The 19,444-nt window shown below is 44.9% G+C and overlaps 1 protein-coding gene across 5 annotated transcripts in view; it reads left to right on the forward strand.

Moving 5' to 3' along the window:
• The window catches only part of C1_1H1orf21 (chromosome 1_1 C1orf21 homolog), a 404,852-nt gene that overhangs the window by 149,262 nt on the left and 236,146 nt on the right, over positions 1-19,444 (forward strand). For all 5 annotated transcript variants that reach the window (XR_015308474.1, XM_086957096.1, XM_086957078.1 and 2 more), the window contains exon 2: positions 164-358. Coding sequence is in view for 4 of the 5 variants with exons in the window: in XM_086957096.1 (XP_086813222.1) it covers positions 265-358 (94 nt within the window). In the remaining variant the exon portion in view is untranslated. The remainder of the gene's footprint in view (positions 1-163; positions 359-19,444) is intronic.

Below are 19,444 nucleotides of genomic sequence, written 5' to 3' on the forward strand. Positions count from 1 at the left end.
GGAACACCTCGATATAGAGACGTGCCTCCAGCAGTGCAGGGGGGGCGGGTCTGTGCCGGGCGGCTCCGCGGACCCTTCGCGGCGGCGCCGCCCGGGCGGGGGCCGTGGGCGGGCGGTGGGAAGGTGCCAGCCTGCCCCCTGACGTGTGTCTCTGTCCCCCTAGGTGAAGGGCCGGCGCCGGAGCCCCGGGCCGCCGAGCAGCGGCTGCAGCATGTGGATCGGCCGCTAGGAGATGCGGGGCGGTGCGGCGGACTGCACGGAGCGATGGGCTGCGCCTCCGCCAAGCATGTCGCCACCGTGCAGAGCGAGGAGGAGGGCCAGAAGGGCAAGAACTTCCACAACGGAGACGCCTTCGGCGGTAAGTGCCGGCCCCCTTCCCTGCCCTTGACCTTTCCTTTCAGCACGCACTGTTCAAATGTACATGACACGAATTCTGTATAGGTTATTACATTAAAACCATTTATGGGTATCTGACTAAGCGGCGCTTATTTTATGGACATAGGGTGGGTGAAGGGTGGCTGGGCTGGGCTGTAAATGAAGGCTGCGACCTGTTAGTGCACATCTCACTGAGCTGCTTGACTTTGGTTTGCACTGACAGCCAGGTATCACGCAGAGATTGTGCAGGCTCACGGGCCGCAGGTACCAAAGATCACTGCTGTAAGCGCCGAACCCTTTATCGAACCCGTTACTGAGATTACAGCCTGCAATTACCTAGCCTCTCTACCGCCCTCATTCACACAAGCAGGCACTCTGCTGCAAGTCATTTAATTTACTGAGCTGCTTTAGGAAGGATTGTGTCAGACCTGTGACAAACTGCTTCCTTACGGACCCTCGTAGCAGGTGCATTAGCCATTTGAACTGTCTTTGAGGCTCTTGTTTACTGCGCGCACCATAATAGTCGCTTTACCAACCGGAAGAGGCTAGTGATGTGACGTGTTGGGCCATTTGGGCCGAGGGGCCGGGGCAGCTTTTGAGCACGGGGGTCTGTGGAGCTGTGATCTTTAGCTCTGGAGAAACAATCCCTTTTCACTTTTTGTTTAATGCATAAAAAAGCAGCGCTGCAGTCGATTCGCCAAAGATAAATTGTCTGCTTCATGTTGCTGCAGCCCACACAGGCAGCGCGCATCTTTCAGCTTCTCTGCGTTTCCACGTCCTTCTAGATTCAAAGGCGCCCACTCGTTATCGCTGCGAGATTTGTGAGTTGCTGAGGTCCCGAGGAAAGAGGTTACATCCGCCAAGCTTTTACTGGGAGCAAACTGCACGTGTCGCAGCTTTATTCCGACTGACATCATGCCTGACTGACCTCCCCTCTGACATTCCTTCGTCCTGTATTTCTTTCTCCCCTTCCTCCTCCTTTATGCCATCCTCGGGTGCTTGGGATTCCCAGGCCAGTAAGATAGCCCAGTGGGTTCAGACCCTTCGTCTATCAGCTGTATGTAGGCCTTTCAGAGGTCGATTATACGAGTTCAATTTATAGCGCTTCGAAGTTTCAAGCCCTGTGGTAGTGCGCCATTTACAAATACTGCCTCGTCATGATGTTATCTTTAATGATGTCATTTGAATGATTGGCCAAGTAGTGGTAAGTGCCCTTGTGGAGACATCCAACAGAACATTAAGGGCTACTGCCACATGTCACTCCCAGTTTTTTGCATGAAAAATATCGTGTTTTCTATTTCTGTCACATACATTGAGTTTAATGCATATAATAATACAAGCGAGGTTTGGGTATATGTCGGTAGCAGAGCCTTGATGGTTAGACGGGTGGATAATTTATTAGAGGTGGCAGAGACTGACAAAGCTATAAAGGGTGATGCATGTGTTGGGGACAGAGGCTGACAGAGCTGCAGTGGGCGGTGTAGGTATTAGAAGGAGAGGAGCCTGACAGCTAAAAGGTAGGGCATTTATTGGTGGGAACGGAGATTGACAGCTGCAAAGATTGGTACGTGGGCTGGAGCGGCAGAGACGGACATCTGCAAGGGGTGGTGCATTTATTAAAGGCAGCAGAGGGCGACAGAGCTGCAAAGATTGCTGTATGCATTGGAGGGAGCAGAGACAGCGGCAAGGACTGCTGCAGGCATTGGAGGGAGCAGAGACAGCTGCTAAGACTGCTGCATGCATTGGAGGGAGCAGAGACAGAGCTGCAAGAACTGCTGCATGCATTGGAGGGAGCAGAGACAGCTGCAAGGACTGCTGCACGCATTGGAGGGAGCAGAGATAGATCTGCAAGGATTGCTGCATGCATTGGATGGAGCAGAGACAGCTCCAAGGATTGCTGCATGCATTGGAGGGTGCAGAGACAGAGCTGCAAGGACTGCTGCATGCATTGGAGGGAGCAGAGACAGAGCTGCAAGGATTGCTCCAAGCATTGGAAGGAGCAGAGAGAGCTGCAAGAACTGCTGCATGCATTGGAGGGAGCAGAAACAGCTGCAAGGACTGCTGCATGCATTGGAAGGAGCAAGGACTGCTGCATGCATTGGAGGGAGCCGAGACAGCTACAAGGATTGCTGCATGCATTGGAGGGAGCAGAGACTGAGCTGCAAGGACTGCTGCATGCATTGGAGGGAGCAGAGACAGAGCTGCATGGATTGCTGCATGCATTGGAGGGAGCAGAGACTGAGAGCTGCAAGGATTGCAGCATGCATTGGATGGAGAAGAGACGGAGCTGCAAGGACAGCTGCATGCATTGGAGGGAGCAGAGACCGCTGCAAGGATTGCTGCATGCATTGGAGGGAGCAGAGACGGAGAGCTGCAAGGACTGCTGCATGCATTGGAGGGAGCAGAGATAGAGCTGCAAGGACTGCTGCATGCATTGGACGGAGCAGAGACTGAGAGCTGCAAGGACTGCTGCATGCATTGGAGGGAGCAGAGCCAGAGCTGCAAGGACTGCTGCATGCATTGGAATTAGCAGAGACTGAGAGCTGCAAGGACTGCTGTGTGCATTGGAGGGAGCAGAGACAGAGCTGCAAGGATTGCGGCATGCATTGGAGGGAGCAGAGATAGAGCTGCAGTGACTGCTGCATGCATTGGAGCGAGCAGAGACTGAGAGCTGCAAGGACTGCTGCATGCATTGGAGGGAGCAGAGACTGAGAGCTGCAAGGACTGCTGCATGCATTGGAATTAGCAGAGACTGAGAGCTGCAAGGACTGCTGCATGCATTGGAGGGAGCAGAGCCAGAGCTGCAAGGAGTACTGTATTCATTGGAGGGAGCAGAGACCGACGGCTGCAAGGACTGCTGTGTGCATTGGAGGGAGCAGAGACAGAGCTGCAAGGATTGCGGCAGGCATTGGATGGAGCAGAGACAGCTCCAAGGATTGCTGCATGCATTGGAGGGTGCAGAGACAGAGCTGCAAGGACTGCTGCATGCATTGGAGGGAGCAGAGCCAGAGCTGCAAGGATTGCTGTATGCATTGGAGGGAGCAGAGAGGGAGCTGCAAGGACTGCTGCATGCATTGGAGGGAGCAGAGCCAGAGCTGCAAGGATTGCTGTATGCATTGGAGGGAGCAGAGAGGGAGCTGCAAGGATTGCTGCATGCATTGGAGGGAGCAGAGCCAGAGCTGCAAGGAGTGCTGTATTCATTGGAGGGAGCAGAGACCGACGGCTGCAAGGACTGCTGCATGCATTGGAGGGAGCAGAGACAGAGCTGCAAGGACTGCTGTATGCATTGGAGGGAGCAGAGACGGAGAGCTGCAAGGACTGCTGCATGCATTGGTCGGAGCAGAGACTGAGAGCTGCAAGGACTGCTGCATGCATTGGAGAGAGCAGAGATGGAGCTGCAAGGACTGCGGCATGCATTGGAGGGAGCAGAGACAGAGCTGCAAGGATTGCTGCATGCATTGGAGGGAGCAGAGTCAGCTGCAAGGATTGCTGCATGCATTGGAGGGAGCAGAGACAGAGCTGCAAGGACTGCTGCACGCATTGGAGGGAGCAGAGACAGAGCTGCAAGGATTGCTGCATGCATTGGAGGGAGCAGAGACAGAGCTGCAAGGACTGCGGCATGCATTGGAGGGAGCAGAGACAGAGCTGCAAGGATTGCTGCATGCATTGGAGGGAGCAGAGACAGAGCTGCAAGGATTGCTGCATGCATTGGAGGGAGCAGAGACAGAGCTGCAAGGATTGCTGCATGCATTGGAGGGAGCAGAGACAGAGCTGCAAGGATTGCTGCATGCATTGGAGGGAGCAGAGACAGAGCTGCAAGGATTGCTGTATGCATTGGAGGGAGCAGAGACAGAGCTGCAAGGGTTAGCGGAGTTGTGAGAAGCAGAGTCTTTGACAGAGCTGCAGATATCGATCATTAGGACCCAGACTCTGACAGAGCTGCATGCAGGCTTCGGGCCTGTATCGGAGGGAGTGCTTAGAATTTCTGCAGCCTGTAACAGAGCTGCAGTGCTGTAGTGTGTGTAACAAGGGTTGGACGCTGAATAAGCTGCAACGTTGGGGCGTGTTATGGAAGTATTGACTGAAGCGGAGCCTGACACCTGAAGGCCGGGGCTAGGATTACAAGGGGTATGGGACCTGCTGCACACCCATAGGGCTAGGGCATGCATTACCAGCATGAGCATCCATTGGAAGGGGAGGAGCCTGTGATGATTCTGCCGTGTGTATTCGGAATCAGACTGCAGAAAAGGTGGGCGCAGCGCTTGGGTATTTATTTATCAGAGCAGAACCTTTGACAGAGTTGTGAAGGAGCTTTAAGCCCTGGTAGAGCTCTGGGACATGGATAGGAAGGAACCTATGGTCGGTGGACTTTGTGGGCGGAGGGTTATTCCTTTTATCAAGCCAAAGGGCAATTCCTTTAGTAAAGCCAAACTCCTGCACAGGAGAGAAGAGCGTGCCAGTTGTTGCCCCTACAGCAGTCTGTACCCCAGCTCCCGCCCCTTTAAAAAAAGGAGAAAAATAGCGTCAGGCCTCTTTCTGTTGAGGCCACAATATCACCAGACCCCCAGACTTTCTCCCACGCCCCATTTTCTTATGGAGTTGCTGATAAGTGTGTAGTACCAATTAGTTTAACGTTACTTATTAGCCTTTGTCAGGCCTTTCCTCCAGGTCTTGATGCAGCTGGCGATCACTGGACGCTTCTCGAGTGAGTAACTGTTTACCACTGGGGTTCCAGAAGCGGTGTTACTATTTCACTGCTTAGAAGTGACAGAGTCCCTGTTTGGGGCTTAACTCTCCAGGTCTAGGGTGGTTGAACAGTCAAGACTTAACCCAAGTGGTGGTTAAGGCCAGAAACTGGGCCCTTATATGTGACTCATTCAAGTAACCCTGGTTAAGGGCCCGTGTTCATCCAGAGCTATAGTTCAGAAAGCATATAGACCTATTTTTTGCCTAACGTATAGAACAAAGCGAACGAAAATGTTATTGCACCTTGTGGGCAAATATAAGACTTAAATGGTGCTCTAGTTTTGGGATTTCAAGTGCAGCTGAAGCAATAACATTGAGCCCTAGGGCCAGTTTTGTTTTTTCAAGGAAATTTGATCATAAACGACTTGTAGCGGCATGAAACGACTCCATGTTGTGTGTGCACAAACGCTTCACGATTTGGGCATAAGAAATCACCACAAAGCAGTCGGTTCTGGCTTGTTTTAACAGAACAGAAGACGTATTTATGAAGTATAACATCTCTAGATGCAGAGCACGAGGAACATTAATTCCGCTTAATTGTATTCAGTTTGATATGTATTCTTTTTTTCTTATTGTATGGTATGCAAAATGGTGCATGAACTTGCAGTGGAATGATTTATCACACCCTGTGGCACGGATTCCAATTTATCAAACAAGATTACAACCCTTATGAATTCATTTAAACAGCTAGTACAATCCAAATGGAAAATATCAGGTATTTTCTTGGAAACTCTAATTTGGTGTGCATTAACTCGCCCGGGACTGTTTTAAGTGTAAGTTTTATATTGTTTCGTTTTATTGATCTAACATTAGACATCTCAGTTGATACTCTAGTCCAGTGGTTCTTAACCTTTTAACTTCTGTGGACCCCCACTGAGTAATTATTGGAATCCAGGGACCCTGACCTAAGCAGTTTGAATAATTTTACTTTATTTATATTCACTTTATGAATCTGGTAATATGATTTAAGTTTCTAAGCAGTAGTGGACCCTAGCGAGGAGGAGTTGCGTACCTCCTGGGAGCGCAGGTTAAGGACCGCTAATCTAGTATATTCACATGCTGTTCATTAACCCATCATCTAGTGGTTTAGCCCCTAATGGTACCTTGTTGGCTAAAGTGTTGAAATGCTTGACTCACTGTGGCATCGACCCACAGCGCCCTAGACCTTAGGAACCACCGTCCGATAGTTTCTTCTGGTTCAGAAGCATGATTGACATTGGAGGCCACAAATTAGCAGACACTGCGTTTTCTTTGTGAACTAGAGCAGTTTTAAGATCCGCTTTGTTAATTTTAAAACAGATGTGTAAGGACAGAGACTCTATTTTTAGGTCGAGCTGGACTAGCATCCGTAGGATGCTGTCCAAGTTCGACAACTATAGTCATCGACTTCGGGGGGATTAGGGACAAGAGGGTGCCACGCGCTTTAACCTGTGGATTTGACCTCGTGCACGCGCACGTCGGCTCCGTCCACATTCGCAGCAATTCCCGCGCCGTGCACATCCACACACATGCGTGCGCATACACACAGGCAGACGCTCGCTCACACATACACTCTCCCCCCCCCCCCCCCGCACCCCCCCCGCCGCAGTCATCGGGCTCTTTTAAACACACACACGCATACACACACGCATACACACAGACTCCAAGACACATACACACACGCACACTCACACACATACAGAGCCCCCCCGCCGCCCCACGCACACACACATGCCCCCCGCCCTCGCAGCTCAGCAAAGGCCCCCACTCACCGGTACTCTTCTCCAGGCGAGGGCTCGTTGCAGGCGGCGGCGGTCTCATCCTTCTGTGCGTGCGAGGCTCTCACCTCACGGAAGCCCGGCCGGGCTTCCGGTGTGCCTTGACGTCCCACCCCCGGCCTGCCTGACTTCCGCCCGGGATTGTAAACGTTGTTTTTCTTTGTATGCAGTGTAAACGCTTGCCACCCCTCAAGCAGCATTGTTGGTTACAGGTTAATTTTGTAATGCAATGTGAACTGGAACGTCATAGGTATCACATTTTAAGAGGGTCAAAGGAACAGCCTAGCTCAACAGTGGGTGCCATTGTGAGCCTGGTTAACAAAAGGTATCTACAGCTGTTATTTGCACCTAATTCCAAGAAATGTGTGAACTGTGCGAACATCACAGAAGTGTGCAGTGATATTGTTTGGGAAAATAATGAGCTATGTTCTGACAACACAAACACCACAACGGGAAGCAACATAGAAACAAAAATGTCTCCTCATACGTTAACAGTAAAACTAATTGAAATGAAACCAGACTATTTCTTAATTCCAGACCATGTCTAAGGTTTTAAGAGTTTTTTAAAGAATAGACTTCTCTAACTTTGGATAATTTGAATAAGTACGTGCCTTCCTATTCTTAAAGTGTCTGCAGAATGTTTATAAATACTCAAAACGGAATCTGTGGGTTTTGACTGCATTTTACATGTTCACCCAATCGTTGACTATCCTATTGCCATAACCTCCTCCACTCAGAATCTGGCAGTGAAAAATGCACAGTAATGGGGGAATTCCCATCTTTATAGAGCACTGTGAAATTCCTTCAATTCTTAATTCTGTATCAGAATCTGGAATTTCAAATGGATTTTTTGTGCACCAGTGTCATTTGACTTGTGCGCGAAATAAATTGTGAATCTGAGGCGTTCACCGCTATTTACTAAGTTGTTGGTGGAGGGAGGAGATTTGCAATCCTGAGAAAATTAGTTTATTGATCTCAGCCTGGTTGCAAATTGAAGTGTCAGGCCTTGTTGGCAACTACTGCCACCCTAACTCACTGAACGTGCCACCACCAGTTTTCTACATATGTCCAGCTAGTGAACGGCTAGAGGACACTAAAAAAAGAGGCAGTAAACTGCATTATCAGCCAAAGCATCCTCCCCATTGCAGAGAGGTGTGAAATTGCGAAGTTTTTTTTCCTCGCACCTTTCGCGAAGTGCTGGAGAAAACTTTGCACTTCACGAATTTACGACATTTTACAATTCCCTACCTTTGTATGAAAATTGGAACGTTTGCGAAAATGTTGGAAAAGGCAAACTTGTGGAGTGAAATTTGCAGACACATGCTTTGGAGCTTTGAAAAGGTCCTCAAAAGGTAAATTTACAGATTAAAATTATGCATACACAGTGCATTTTGGCTGAGCTTGATCAGAGTGAAAATAATCTCGAAACATTGTCTTGCCATCAAGCAAAAATGAACTCGCATCCTCCGAGGTGAACTGGGAAATCATTTTAAAGTTTGAGAAAGGCAGAAATTAAGAACCTGGCTCAGCGGTTGTCCTGTATGGTCTGACAAGCCAATAAACAGCTGAGCCAGGCATTCCAGACTGTCATTTTCCCTCCCTAAAGTAGTTTTGTCCACACTATGTTTATTGAATTTTCATCCTGACCTGTTATAATGTCAACACAAAAAGTCAAAGGGAATAAAGTGAATATCCGTTTTCCCCAGAGTTGCGAGTGACATACAGATCCATACTTCTAAATAACCACTTATTAAGCACGTCCAACAGCTTCTCCAATTTACGTGTTTCTTATAGTTATCAGTGTCAGTTTTGCTGCCCCTGAACACTGTAGTTTTGCTTCCCACTCTTGCTTATGTAGACATTTGATTTCCAAGGATCGCAAACCTAGTTTCCATGCGCCTGGTTACCACACTAACACCATATATACATTAAATAGAAAATTTTAAGTAAATTTTAAGTAAAAAACGGAAAGACCAGGATTTTGTGTTATTGGAGTATTATTATTCAAATCAGGCAGGGTACATACATAGATATTATTTAGATATTCAAGGTATCTAAATGACTGACTTCTTCAGTCCATCTCTGCATATTTTGTGTATTTACCTTCCTTTGATTTTCTTCTGATTTTTGAGTTGAAATCATTGTATTTATTTTTGCGCAGTTTGGACTTAATGTTTAGATATGTTTAAGGATGATACTACCAATACCTTGAATATCTAAATAATATCTATGTATGTACCCTGCCTGATTTGAATAATAATACTCCAATAACACAAAATCCTGGTCTTTCCGTTTTTTACTTAAAATTTTCTATTTAATGTATATATGGTGTTAGTGTGGTAACACTGTGTTCTGATTTTACTGGACTCTTTTCAAGAAATTAACAAATCCAAAAACAGCCATTGATTTATTCCATACCCGGGTACCATGATATAATACAGGTCCCTATGGTGCTGTAAATTAGTTAATCAACAAAATCCCTTGCTGGCCAACTCTCTTTGTATTAACTTTGCCCGAGCCCGCAAGGGTATATTGGGTTGCTCACCTGTTTATTCACTGACCTAAAAACCAGCAGTCAATACATGTTTTTTAAAGGGGTCTCTAAACACATCAATTCCACCGGCCTTGAGGCACAGCTAGCCAATAAAGGTGAAGAAACAGGAAGAAAGCTTTCTTTCTTGGTTTCTAGACATGTGTGCCATCTGAAAAGCAGAAATCAACTGGAGAAATATTGTATTACCCAAGGTGCTGAAGGTGGCGAAGGCAGTGTTCTGACAATGGCCAGTACAATTTCACGGGACACCAAGAAGATAGTGCTGGTGGAAATGCACACGTTACCATTTCACTTAGGATTCATGCCGAGCCCGACTCTGATTTTGCATTAGCGAAGAGGAGATTCCTCAGCCCTGGTGTTACAGCAATGCCGCAGTCAAATATGGATATTAAAAAAGATGGGCGAGGTAGGAAGGAATTAGACTGGGACAGATCACACGGTCTTTTGCCAGGCCACAGCACTTCTCAGTAGAGGTGGCCACTACCAGTGGGAAAACATTGAGACTCATCCATAGTATTTGCCTGAAAAGCAATAGTAAATGGCAACTGCAATTGTGCGTATGGAGCAGGATGCGAACAGGCTCTAGTTTTTAATATCCATTTCTTGTCAAGAACGTCTTTGGAAAAGATGTGTTAAAGCCTGAAAATGCATACAAAATAGCACAGACAGTCAGGGTGAGGAGAGCTCTTTGACACAGGTGAGAATTCTGGCTGTTTACCATACTGGTCCATCTCTGACAGCCAGATATTACTCAGCAAAGAGGAAAGGCTTGTGTCATGGTGCCTGAAGGCAGTTGTAGTACAATACATTTTGTTTTTGTTAGATTTAACGTGCAGTCAATTAAGTTATGCTTCGGTTTGAGTGCATTAGGTGCACTGACTCCACATGCTTGAAAAGGAAACAAATACTTCTCTTTTTGAAGTCCCAGCACTACACATTTTTTTTAGAGGACCTTAAAAGGGTTACTCTCCCACGCAGGACTCCGTTGCCTGTATAGGATCTAAATACTCTACTAACTAGATGAGGGAAGCTCAGTTTGCACTAATGTCTAAGTGAAAAAGGCCAATTCCATATGCTAGTTAACAGTCCGCTCTAGCTATTCAAGAGCCTCTTCAACTAATACAGCCAGATCACTTGCCGTTGAGGACCCATCCTAAGTTTGTGTTTACTTTTCATGTGAACCAAACGATTGATTGTCCCTTTTCTTCCACAAACACAGGATACGCTATGGTGTTGTCTACTCACTCTAGATGTCAGAAAGCTCCAGATAATTACTTTGATACAATGAAGATTACAGAAGGGTGGATCATCTCTTTGTATTATTTGCCTCGCAGCTCAAGGGCAATGTTATCCAAAAGCAAGCATTGCACATTGCAGTGTGTGCTGAATTCAGTGTTGTTTGATAGCTGACAAACCACTGAATCTGATACCCAGAGCGCATTTTAAATGGAGGAAAGACATAATGGTCACCATCATCAGCATCTTGTTGCTGTTGCCTATGTCCTAGTTGGTGAAATGGTTTTCTGGGTACATGAACACCAAATATGGTTTGACTAATAAGGATGGGTAAGAAGGAGCAGTAGGAAGGACCATATAAACAAGGGTTTGTTACTGCGCCATAAATCTTCGACATCCATTGACGGGAGTACTGCTTTGCAGCCAGTGCCCAACATGTGAATCTAAAATAGATTCACACAGCAAAACAAGTTACTTGGAGTTTGTATCTATTCTAGAGTTACATGCTACCGTTCTACTACTATAGTAGATGGTAGCCAACAAGACCACAAGTAAGATGTGTTCTTTATGCTTTACTAATTTCCTCACACTTAATAAAAATCAGGGACATTTTTATGTGAATATTGCTTCTGAAGTGTGGGGCATTCTCGGTCTCATTCTGTTTGGTCATTCCAGACATGCCTATAGTTGGGTCCGGCTTTAGCGCTGGTGGCGCCTGGTGCAACAGTCTTTTTTGTGCCCCCCCACCCATGACCTCATTCTCCATGAATTCCCACACTACCACTCTCCAACAGCGCACCTCATCTCTTCATAGCCTCTCTCTGACATCCATTCCATTTTTTTATAGTGCTACTCGATTTACTCACACTCGGTTCTGTGATCTGCATCGTACACGTGCTTTGCACCAGGCACGTTAACTCTCCGTGCTACTTTATGATGAGCCACAACTGCCCCTAGACAACATTCTGATCTCTTGCCTGTAGGATGATTAATCATCAGAGTTATCTAGACATTTTTATTTTTGCCTGAAAACTGCTGGACGCACAAGGAAGTTTACTGTGCTTTTAAATCAACAATGCCCCCCTCCCCCTATCAAAGTCGGCGTCCGGTGCGGCTACACTGGTTAGACTACCCTAAAACCGTCCGTGCCTATAGTTGAAACTAACAATTCAGAGATTTTACTAAACAAGGTGCTATTCTGAGCCCAATCACTAGCTGGTGGCTGTATGCAAATCACACGAACCAAAAATAATTTCTGGCTTTGGTTTGTATTTTTGCAGCTAAGTGGCAGTTTTCGTGTTTTAGGCATGCCCCCAGAGGCAAAGAAATTGCCTTGGGTGTTCCAAAGTAGTATCCAACTTGAAGCAGCCACCCCAACAGGGTTACTCTGAGGTCTGTTTCAAGTTAGATACTTGTGGCCTGTTCACTTGTCACATTGAGATCAGCTACCTTTTTATGTGTGACTTCAAAAGGGAGTAGCTGCAACAGGGGTTCTGTGTTTTCAGCTGAATTTTCGCTAGGAAGTTTTGAAGTCCAGGCAGTAAGGACCGACTGATCTATCAGTTACCCAAAAAAATCCCTGGACCTACTTCCTATATTGTTGCACAGAAGCCACAGGGATTTGGAACAAAAGTAATGGCAGGATACAATTGTAACCAATTTAAATAGTAGCCTAAAAAGTCTCGGTTGCAGTGGAGACGGTGGTTATTGGATATCACCCAAGGACCGAGAGGGACTGGGAGCCGTCATATCTGTAGGATTCTACTCCACAAGAGTTGACTAGGTTAGGGGTCCTGGAGGGAATGTTGTAGCCTGTGATCCACATTTCCTACAGAGTAATGAGCTATACAAGAAGGGCAGAGTAGGAGAACTGGCCCACTAATCAAACCTTGTTTACGCAGATCTCCTGGCCGTGCCTCTTTTCTGATTATTGGTGTTCTTGCTCAGTTAGCAGATGATCATGTGATCTTGGATGGGCTCTTTATGTCTTCGCATGGTGTCCCGGAAATTCTATCTGGTGGACCTCAAGCTTGTGCAAGTCTGGAGCAGGTACTCTTTTCTAGGGTTGCCCACATTTTCCTCAAAATGAAGCAGCTGAGCTGGTTTACAGTTCTTGAGCTAATCCAGGCCTTGAGGGTCGCAATGAACCAGGACCTTCCAATTGGTTCATGTATTGCTCAATGCAACTGGTGTGCTTTTGGGCCATCCTTTTTGTTCAATGGCCCCTTCCCCTGTGCTGGCTAGACAGTGAGCTAAATGTTGGAGTGGTTAGTATTCGATTAATATTTGGAGTCACCTCAGGAAATTCTGCCATGACGGTCTCTGAGTGTTTGGGACTTGGAGCATACTGTGGGACATTTATTGGGTCCAGCTAAAATAGCTGCAATGGCTGTCCCCTTTTATGTGGCTTACAGATCACTTTTAATGACTATGAATAACCTGCTGTCCTGAAAGCCTCTCCTATAGAGTTTGTGTGTTTTTTTGTTTGAAGCTGAAGTCACTGGACCAGTTTCCAGGATTAGCATTTTTTTCAGTTAGCTGTTCTTTTGTTAATGTTGCTTTTGTCTGTGCTCTTATTAGAAATCAAATTAGTAGTAGAATCAGCAGATACAGAAAGGGAATTGCTAGATACTGACTATGTAGACTCCACTTTGACATGCTTCAAGGTCTAAATTTGTGGCTTTTCAGCATCTACCAAGACCGAACGAAAGGGCGTAAGGCCCTTAGGGCCTTTGAAGGTTCTTTCTGCAGTGTACATACAGGCTGTACTTCAAAACCTAGTTTATGTGATTTGTCAGATCTGGTTTTGCTTTGACGTTGTTGCGCTCATAACTTGATACAGGTTAGATGATGATAGTAAGCGTTCTCCAATAGTTACTTGTATGCTTCAAACACCACAAGACCCATAAACTCTATGGGAGAGTCTTTCAGAACAGCAGATTACACCTTGCCATCGAAAGTGACCCGTAAGCAGGGCCGGACTGGCTGCTTGGCGTTTTGGAATGCTGCTGAGATGGGGGCTGATTTTGTTGATGGGGACCTGCGTGTACTGAACGAAATTAGTTTTGCTTTAATTATTTCAAAGCACACGCAGGTCTCCATGAACGAAATCATCCCCCACCGCAGTGAAATCCGCTCCAGCTCGGCAGAATTCCAAAACGCCCGGTAGTCAGTCTAGCCCTGCCCGTAAACCACGTAAAGGGGAACAGCCAGTGCAGCTATACTAATTGGGCCCAACAAATGTCCCGGGGCATGCTCTAAGCCCCGGTCACTCCCAGACGTTCATGGCAGAAATTCATAAGGTGCCTCTAAATATTAACTGAACTCTTAACTGCTCTAACACTGTCTAGCCAGTAATTCAACCCTCAGCCTTCTAAGACATCTCGTGGCTGAAGGACTCTTCTTTTGACCAATTTGGGCCATAAATCTTGATGAAGGATTCCTTTTGTATTGATGAAGTTGAAATGGAAAGATGGACAAGTTTGCTTCACTCTGGTTCTCATTCTACTGCTTTCCTAAAGAGTAACCTAGACAATTCTTTGGAATCACAATTCCATCCTAGCACGAACTCTGGAAAAATAAATTGTAGCAACCAGCACAATAAGCTAGACTAGAAACCTCCTGTCCAACCAGTGCTTTCACTTATAACGACCATGTGTATAACACTGGACGCTATAGCTAATTCTCTGACACGGCTTTCAATGAAAATAGCGGCACAGGCACTGGTTATGCCTGAGATCATGTCCAGTGTGGTAACGATCGACAAGAGAATGATACTGATGGAGCTTTGGCGGACACATTCAAAGTCAATTGCATTTATGATGTCCGCTGCATTTGCAACTGTTCTTCACTCTTGTCCAAAATGAGAAGTCCCCGGATGTAGTAAAAAAATGACTAGATGACTGCAAAAAAAACTTTAAAGACCAGCAAACATTGTCTGATCAGCTAGTGTCTGGAGGTAGCCCTGGTATTGTGGGCTCACCCCCCCCCCCCTTATGCCAGGACCAAAAGTTAGATTAGACCCATCAGATATTGGCACTAAAGACTCCCAACCAGATAAAGCATAGCATTGTTCAATACTAAGCATGGCAATGAGCTAAGGAACAAACTGTGATTAACACACCCAAAAACCAGGAAATATTGTCTTTATCCACAGGTGAAGTCCAACAAGCCAGGTGCTTAAGAACCAAATCATCTGAACAATTGTACCTACTCCGGCATTGAGCCAGAAGAACAAGTGGAATGATCTTGTGACTCCTCATTTATGTTTCTTAACTGATTAGAAGTGTAGGTTCAATTCCTATATGCAGAGATTTCCAACTGGCTCACAAGACCAGGCTAAAGTATGACAACGAAAGATCGAACCCTTAGCTACCGGTCGGGGCAAGTTTGCAGAATGCAAACAAGCTGAAGCAAACTCCACCATCACCCACTTAAGATTCTGTATACGGACTGCCAGAAGCAGAATCTGATATGGCCAGATTGACAGGTACACTCTCCCAAAATGTAATTCAAAACTGCTCGCACTGATAGGAATAGCGTACTCCACTAACTTCACTTCTGCAGTCAAAAGTAGACTATGGTATCTTCAAACCAGGAAAAACTGAAGCTATCTCAGCTCACTACTGATTAGTTGGTCCAGACTAGATTTGGGGAATGTACTGACACTCCTTTCTCAATCGAAAGCATCAAACAGCAATCTAAACATGCATTTTAAAGAATTTTGCTGGGAAAGATCAACTGTTAAACCCTCTAGATTAGAACAACTGCTCAGTGGTATTTGGAAGTACACCTGGGAATAATGCCATCAACAGAATTATTTTCACACCAATGTACCTCGAAGGAACTCATCACACCCTGAAAACGGGCAATATTTTAAAAATATTCAAATATTGCCAAATCTGAAATATGTTTGTTCAGAATACATTTTATCTGTGAATTTTCTGGAAAATAAACTAATTGAATAAAGTGAGCCTCCAGAGACCTTATGGATTAGCCCGATTTTAGTAAGAGATATATAATCTGGCCAGCGACTATATACTTGCTGATTGTGGCATAAAAATCTCAACAAGTACAGAGAAACAAGACACCAGGATCCTGGACCCACAAGAGAGAAGAATGTGAAGCATGACAGGTATACTAGTAAAGTAGCATTTAGAGCTATAAATAGTATTGCGTTTATTTATGCAACTAGAAATTAACCTGATTAACCTGAAGGTTGTTCACCACCACCAAATAGGATAGAACAGTATTGTGTTAATAACAAATAAGAATCCTCAATTGGGCAAAAGGAGATGTAAGAGCAATTGTTGGGGTTGGGGTTGGCTGTCTACAGGCCTATCCGCAAAAAAATGAACATCCAGACATAGGAATTGGCCCTTTCCTGATATTTATTTTTACCGGTACTTTAGTGAGCTAAAATATTGCTGGGTTAAAATACAAATTAGGTGTAAAGGTTTGGATTGCCTTTATAAAAACTTTTTAAGATCTGCTGCTTTCAGGAAAGGTGGGCTACGGAAGAACTGGCAATGGATGTCTTTACCCAATATTGGACTCCAGCAATTAAGCTATCAAAGGGCTGATCAAAACCCGGATTGGCCATATCGATCTCGGTTACATTCATTGCTAAGCCAAAAGTAAATTTAACAGCAAATAATAACATACCACATTTTACACTGAGAAATTACTCTGATTGACATTATCAGTGTGTACCTGCCAGGCAAAAAAAACTGGGAACTGCCAGTTATTGAAAGCATTAGAATCTGCAATTTTCCAGCACACCTTCACGACCCTGATAAGACTGGTTTCCTATTAATGCAAATGGATACCATCCTCAGAAATCCTGTGAACAAGCTTGGAATGAATTGATGAATGCATAAAGGAGAAACCGGAAATGAGGGAGGCTTTGAGAAGAAGTTATCAAAATGTGATGGGAGAAGAACGATTCATGGACCTAAGGAAAGGCTAAAAGCTCCTATTAAAATACAATAAAGACTACTGTGGCAAAAGCATGGTACCCTGGTCAAGTTTACTTTGAGATCTAAGGACTCTGTAAAAATTTGGGAAATAGTTTGGTGGAGTTGTGTGGTTCTGCTTTCAGAATTGGCCCCCGAAATTGACCCCGAAAAAGGGCTGGAACGTTTCTCCTCTTTTATTGTGGCCCAAGTCCCTATAAATCACAAAACGACAAAGTACCCCAAACAAAATACCCACTAAGCACAGGTATGGATCTTGCATTTCCTTTTTTTTCTAAAAATTGAGTTATCGAGGATCTCTGTAGGCCAAAGGCCCATAAAACCCCAGGTCATGACAGAGGTTTTCCAATCGAATATTCTGTTCTGGGCAACACTCCTAAAAACTGCATTTAATGCACTGTTGAAACTAGGAAAGGCCCCCAATTCATGGAGGACAGCAATTCTAATTATCATCTTCAAAAAAGGTTTGTATGCAGCTCTTGAAAACCATTGCCCAAATTCGTTATTGAATGGAGTGGGGAAGATTCATGTAAAGCTCATTCTGAATCATGTCTAAGACTGGATTGAAAGTGAACTGATTGTTTCTAATTTTCAAGCAGCTTTCAGAAAAGAAGCCCATAAAGCTGAGGCTGTCTACACCCTATCTGGTATTTATAGACCTAAAAATGGCATTTGCTCATTCTTGTGCTCTACCCTGAGAGATCAGGGGGTTCAACCTTTCTGTGCACTCTACAGCATCTCCATCATGAGAACACTGCGAAGGTCGGATATGGCCCAAAGGGAAATTTACACCAGATGTCCCACTACTACTTGGACTTGAACCTAGATGTACCAGCCAGGGATTGGAGATGGGACAGTTCTCCTCCTTCTATTCTCCAATAACGCAGTATTGCTGGCACAAACTGGGCTAGCAGTGCTAATGGGCTTCTAGAGTTTTTGTGGCATATAAAAAATCTTAACATCAATGTGGACAAAAGTACATTTCAAGTTCTGAATCGAAAATCCGAGTTAAAGAGGGAACATTCAGGCCAGAGAAAAAGCCTTTGAGCATGCCTATGCCCCTCCATGTCTGTCTAGCATTCTGCTCGATTATAAATTGTTATGGTTGAAGCATTTGGAGAAAAAGGCAATGGATATGAGTCAGAACTCAGCAGCCGTCTTGCGTCACAAGAATAATTCGGCTCAAGTCAATAAAATCTGCAAGCATAGAATGAAAGCAGTCGCTTCAAGGAGCAGAACTGTAGAGCTAAGGACGAGTGCCCGAGCTAATAAATAAATAAATAAATAGATAATTTTTAGAAAGTAATGAGATTCTCTTTCTATGACGGATGCTGTGTCTGGGATCGGCTACCTGGGCGTAAGCTCTAAGATTAGGATTAGAAATAACCAGCATCGAGACGGAGGTCCCATTTATTTCATTTAAAAGAATACTGTGTCTGGCTTCTATGTTGTCTGACTGCAAATTTATGAGAAATGATGGTAATGTTTTTTCTTCTTACTTTGCATGATATATTTACTTTTCAAATGAATATTCAACTGCAGTAATTCTTTTATAGAATGTACTTATTAACTTCTGTGTGGCTTATTAGCTGAAACAAATAAATATATTGAACATTGGAGATACCCGGGCTCGACATTGTTAATTGTTAATACTGCTATGGTTGGTTACGAAGATAAGTGGTCTGTCCTTCTTTTCATTACTTTTTTTGTTGAAAAATTCATCCCCGTTGTAGTATTTAGCCCTTTTGTAAGAGTGACGTATTAGTTTTTTTGGATACCCTCTTTCTAGGAATTTTTCCGTGAGGATTTGGGCATGTTTGTCGTAATCTGTATTTTTGGTACAGTTTCTTCTCAGTCTGAGAAACTGTCCATATGGTATACCCGGCAATACAAGCCATTCCATGGGGAAGCTGTATCAGGACCAGGTGACAGGGAGGCCGCTGTCCTAACAGAAGGTAAGAGCCATGAGGCGTACGGGCTAAGCGATAGAATCGATAGAGGGTTCTGGCATAAAGCGCCGTCGGGCTTGAGATTTGTGCGACCTATCCTTATAAAAAAATAAAGTTTGACGAGTATGGGCACATATGCAAACTCGCTACACCGCCGAGCGAGCCAGAATATCTTCGTTTACAACGCTCATGCTTATAGCGGTGTTAACAATGTCGAGCCCGGGTATCTCCGTCTTGCACAAAGCCTCGCTTGGAGTTGATCTTTGTGTGGTCCAATTGTCTTGAGAAAATAATATTGACTAGCTTGGGCACATAGGCAAACTCGCCATATCGCCGAGTGAGCCACAATATTTCCGCTCACGTATATAGCGGTGGTAATAACCTTGAGCCCGGGTTTCTTTGTTTTGATTAAAATATCCTCTTTATTTACATATGCAAACACTCTTAAAACTGCCCCTTTGAGGGTTTCGTCTCCAGACGAATATCTCCCAAGCTTTGGCCTTGAGTAATATGCTCTATCGCGAAAAGAACTCCGCAATACAATGTTAAAAAGTAGGAGAGGACATAAATAAATTATTTCTAATACGTCCTTTTTCTTTGTCTTTATGATTAAACAGTATTATTCCTAAAATAACGGAGGAATAAGCCGCAAGACGATAGAAGGAAGCAAATATATACAAAAGCCTCTATCTACAAAAAGACAAGCTGGAAATTATCCCACACTATATACAAATGGTATTACAAGAGAAAAGAATTCTTTTGCCTCTAATTCAGAGACTCATGTTTATTTGTTTCATAGTTATATTTAACAAAAAAACAATGAATATGTATTTGTGTCCATCTGCAGAAACA

Source organism: Lissotriton vulgaris, chromosome 1_1 (assembly GCF_964263255.1).
Source record: "Lissotriton vulgaris chromosome 1_1, aLisVul1.2, whole genome shotgun sequence".
Lineage (NCBI taxonomy): Eukaryota > Metazoa > Chordata > Amphibia > Caudata > Salamandridae > Lissotriton > Lissotriton vulgaris.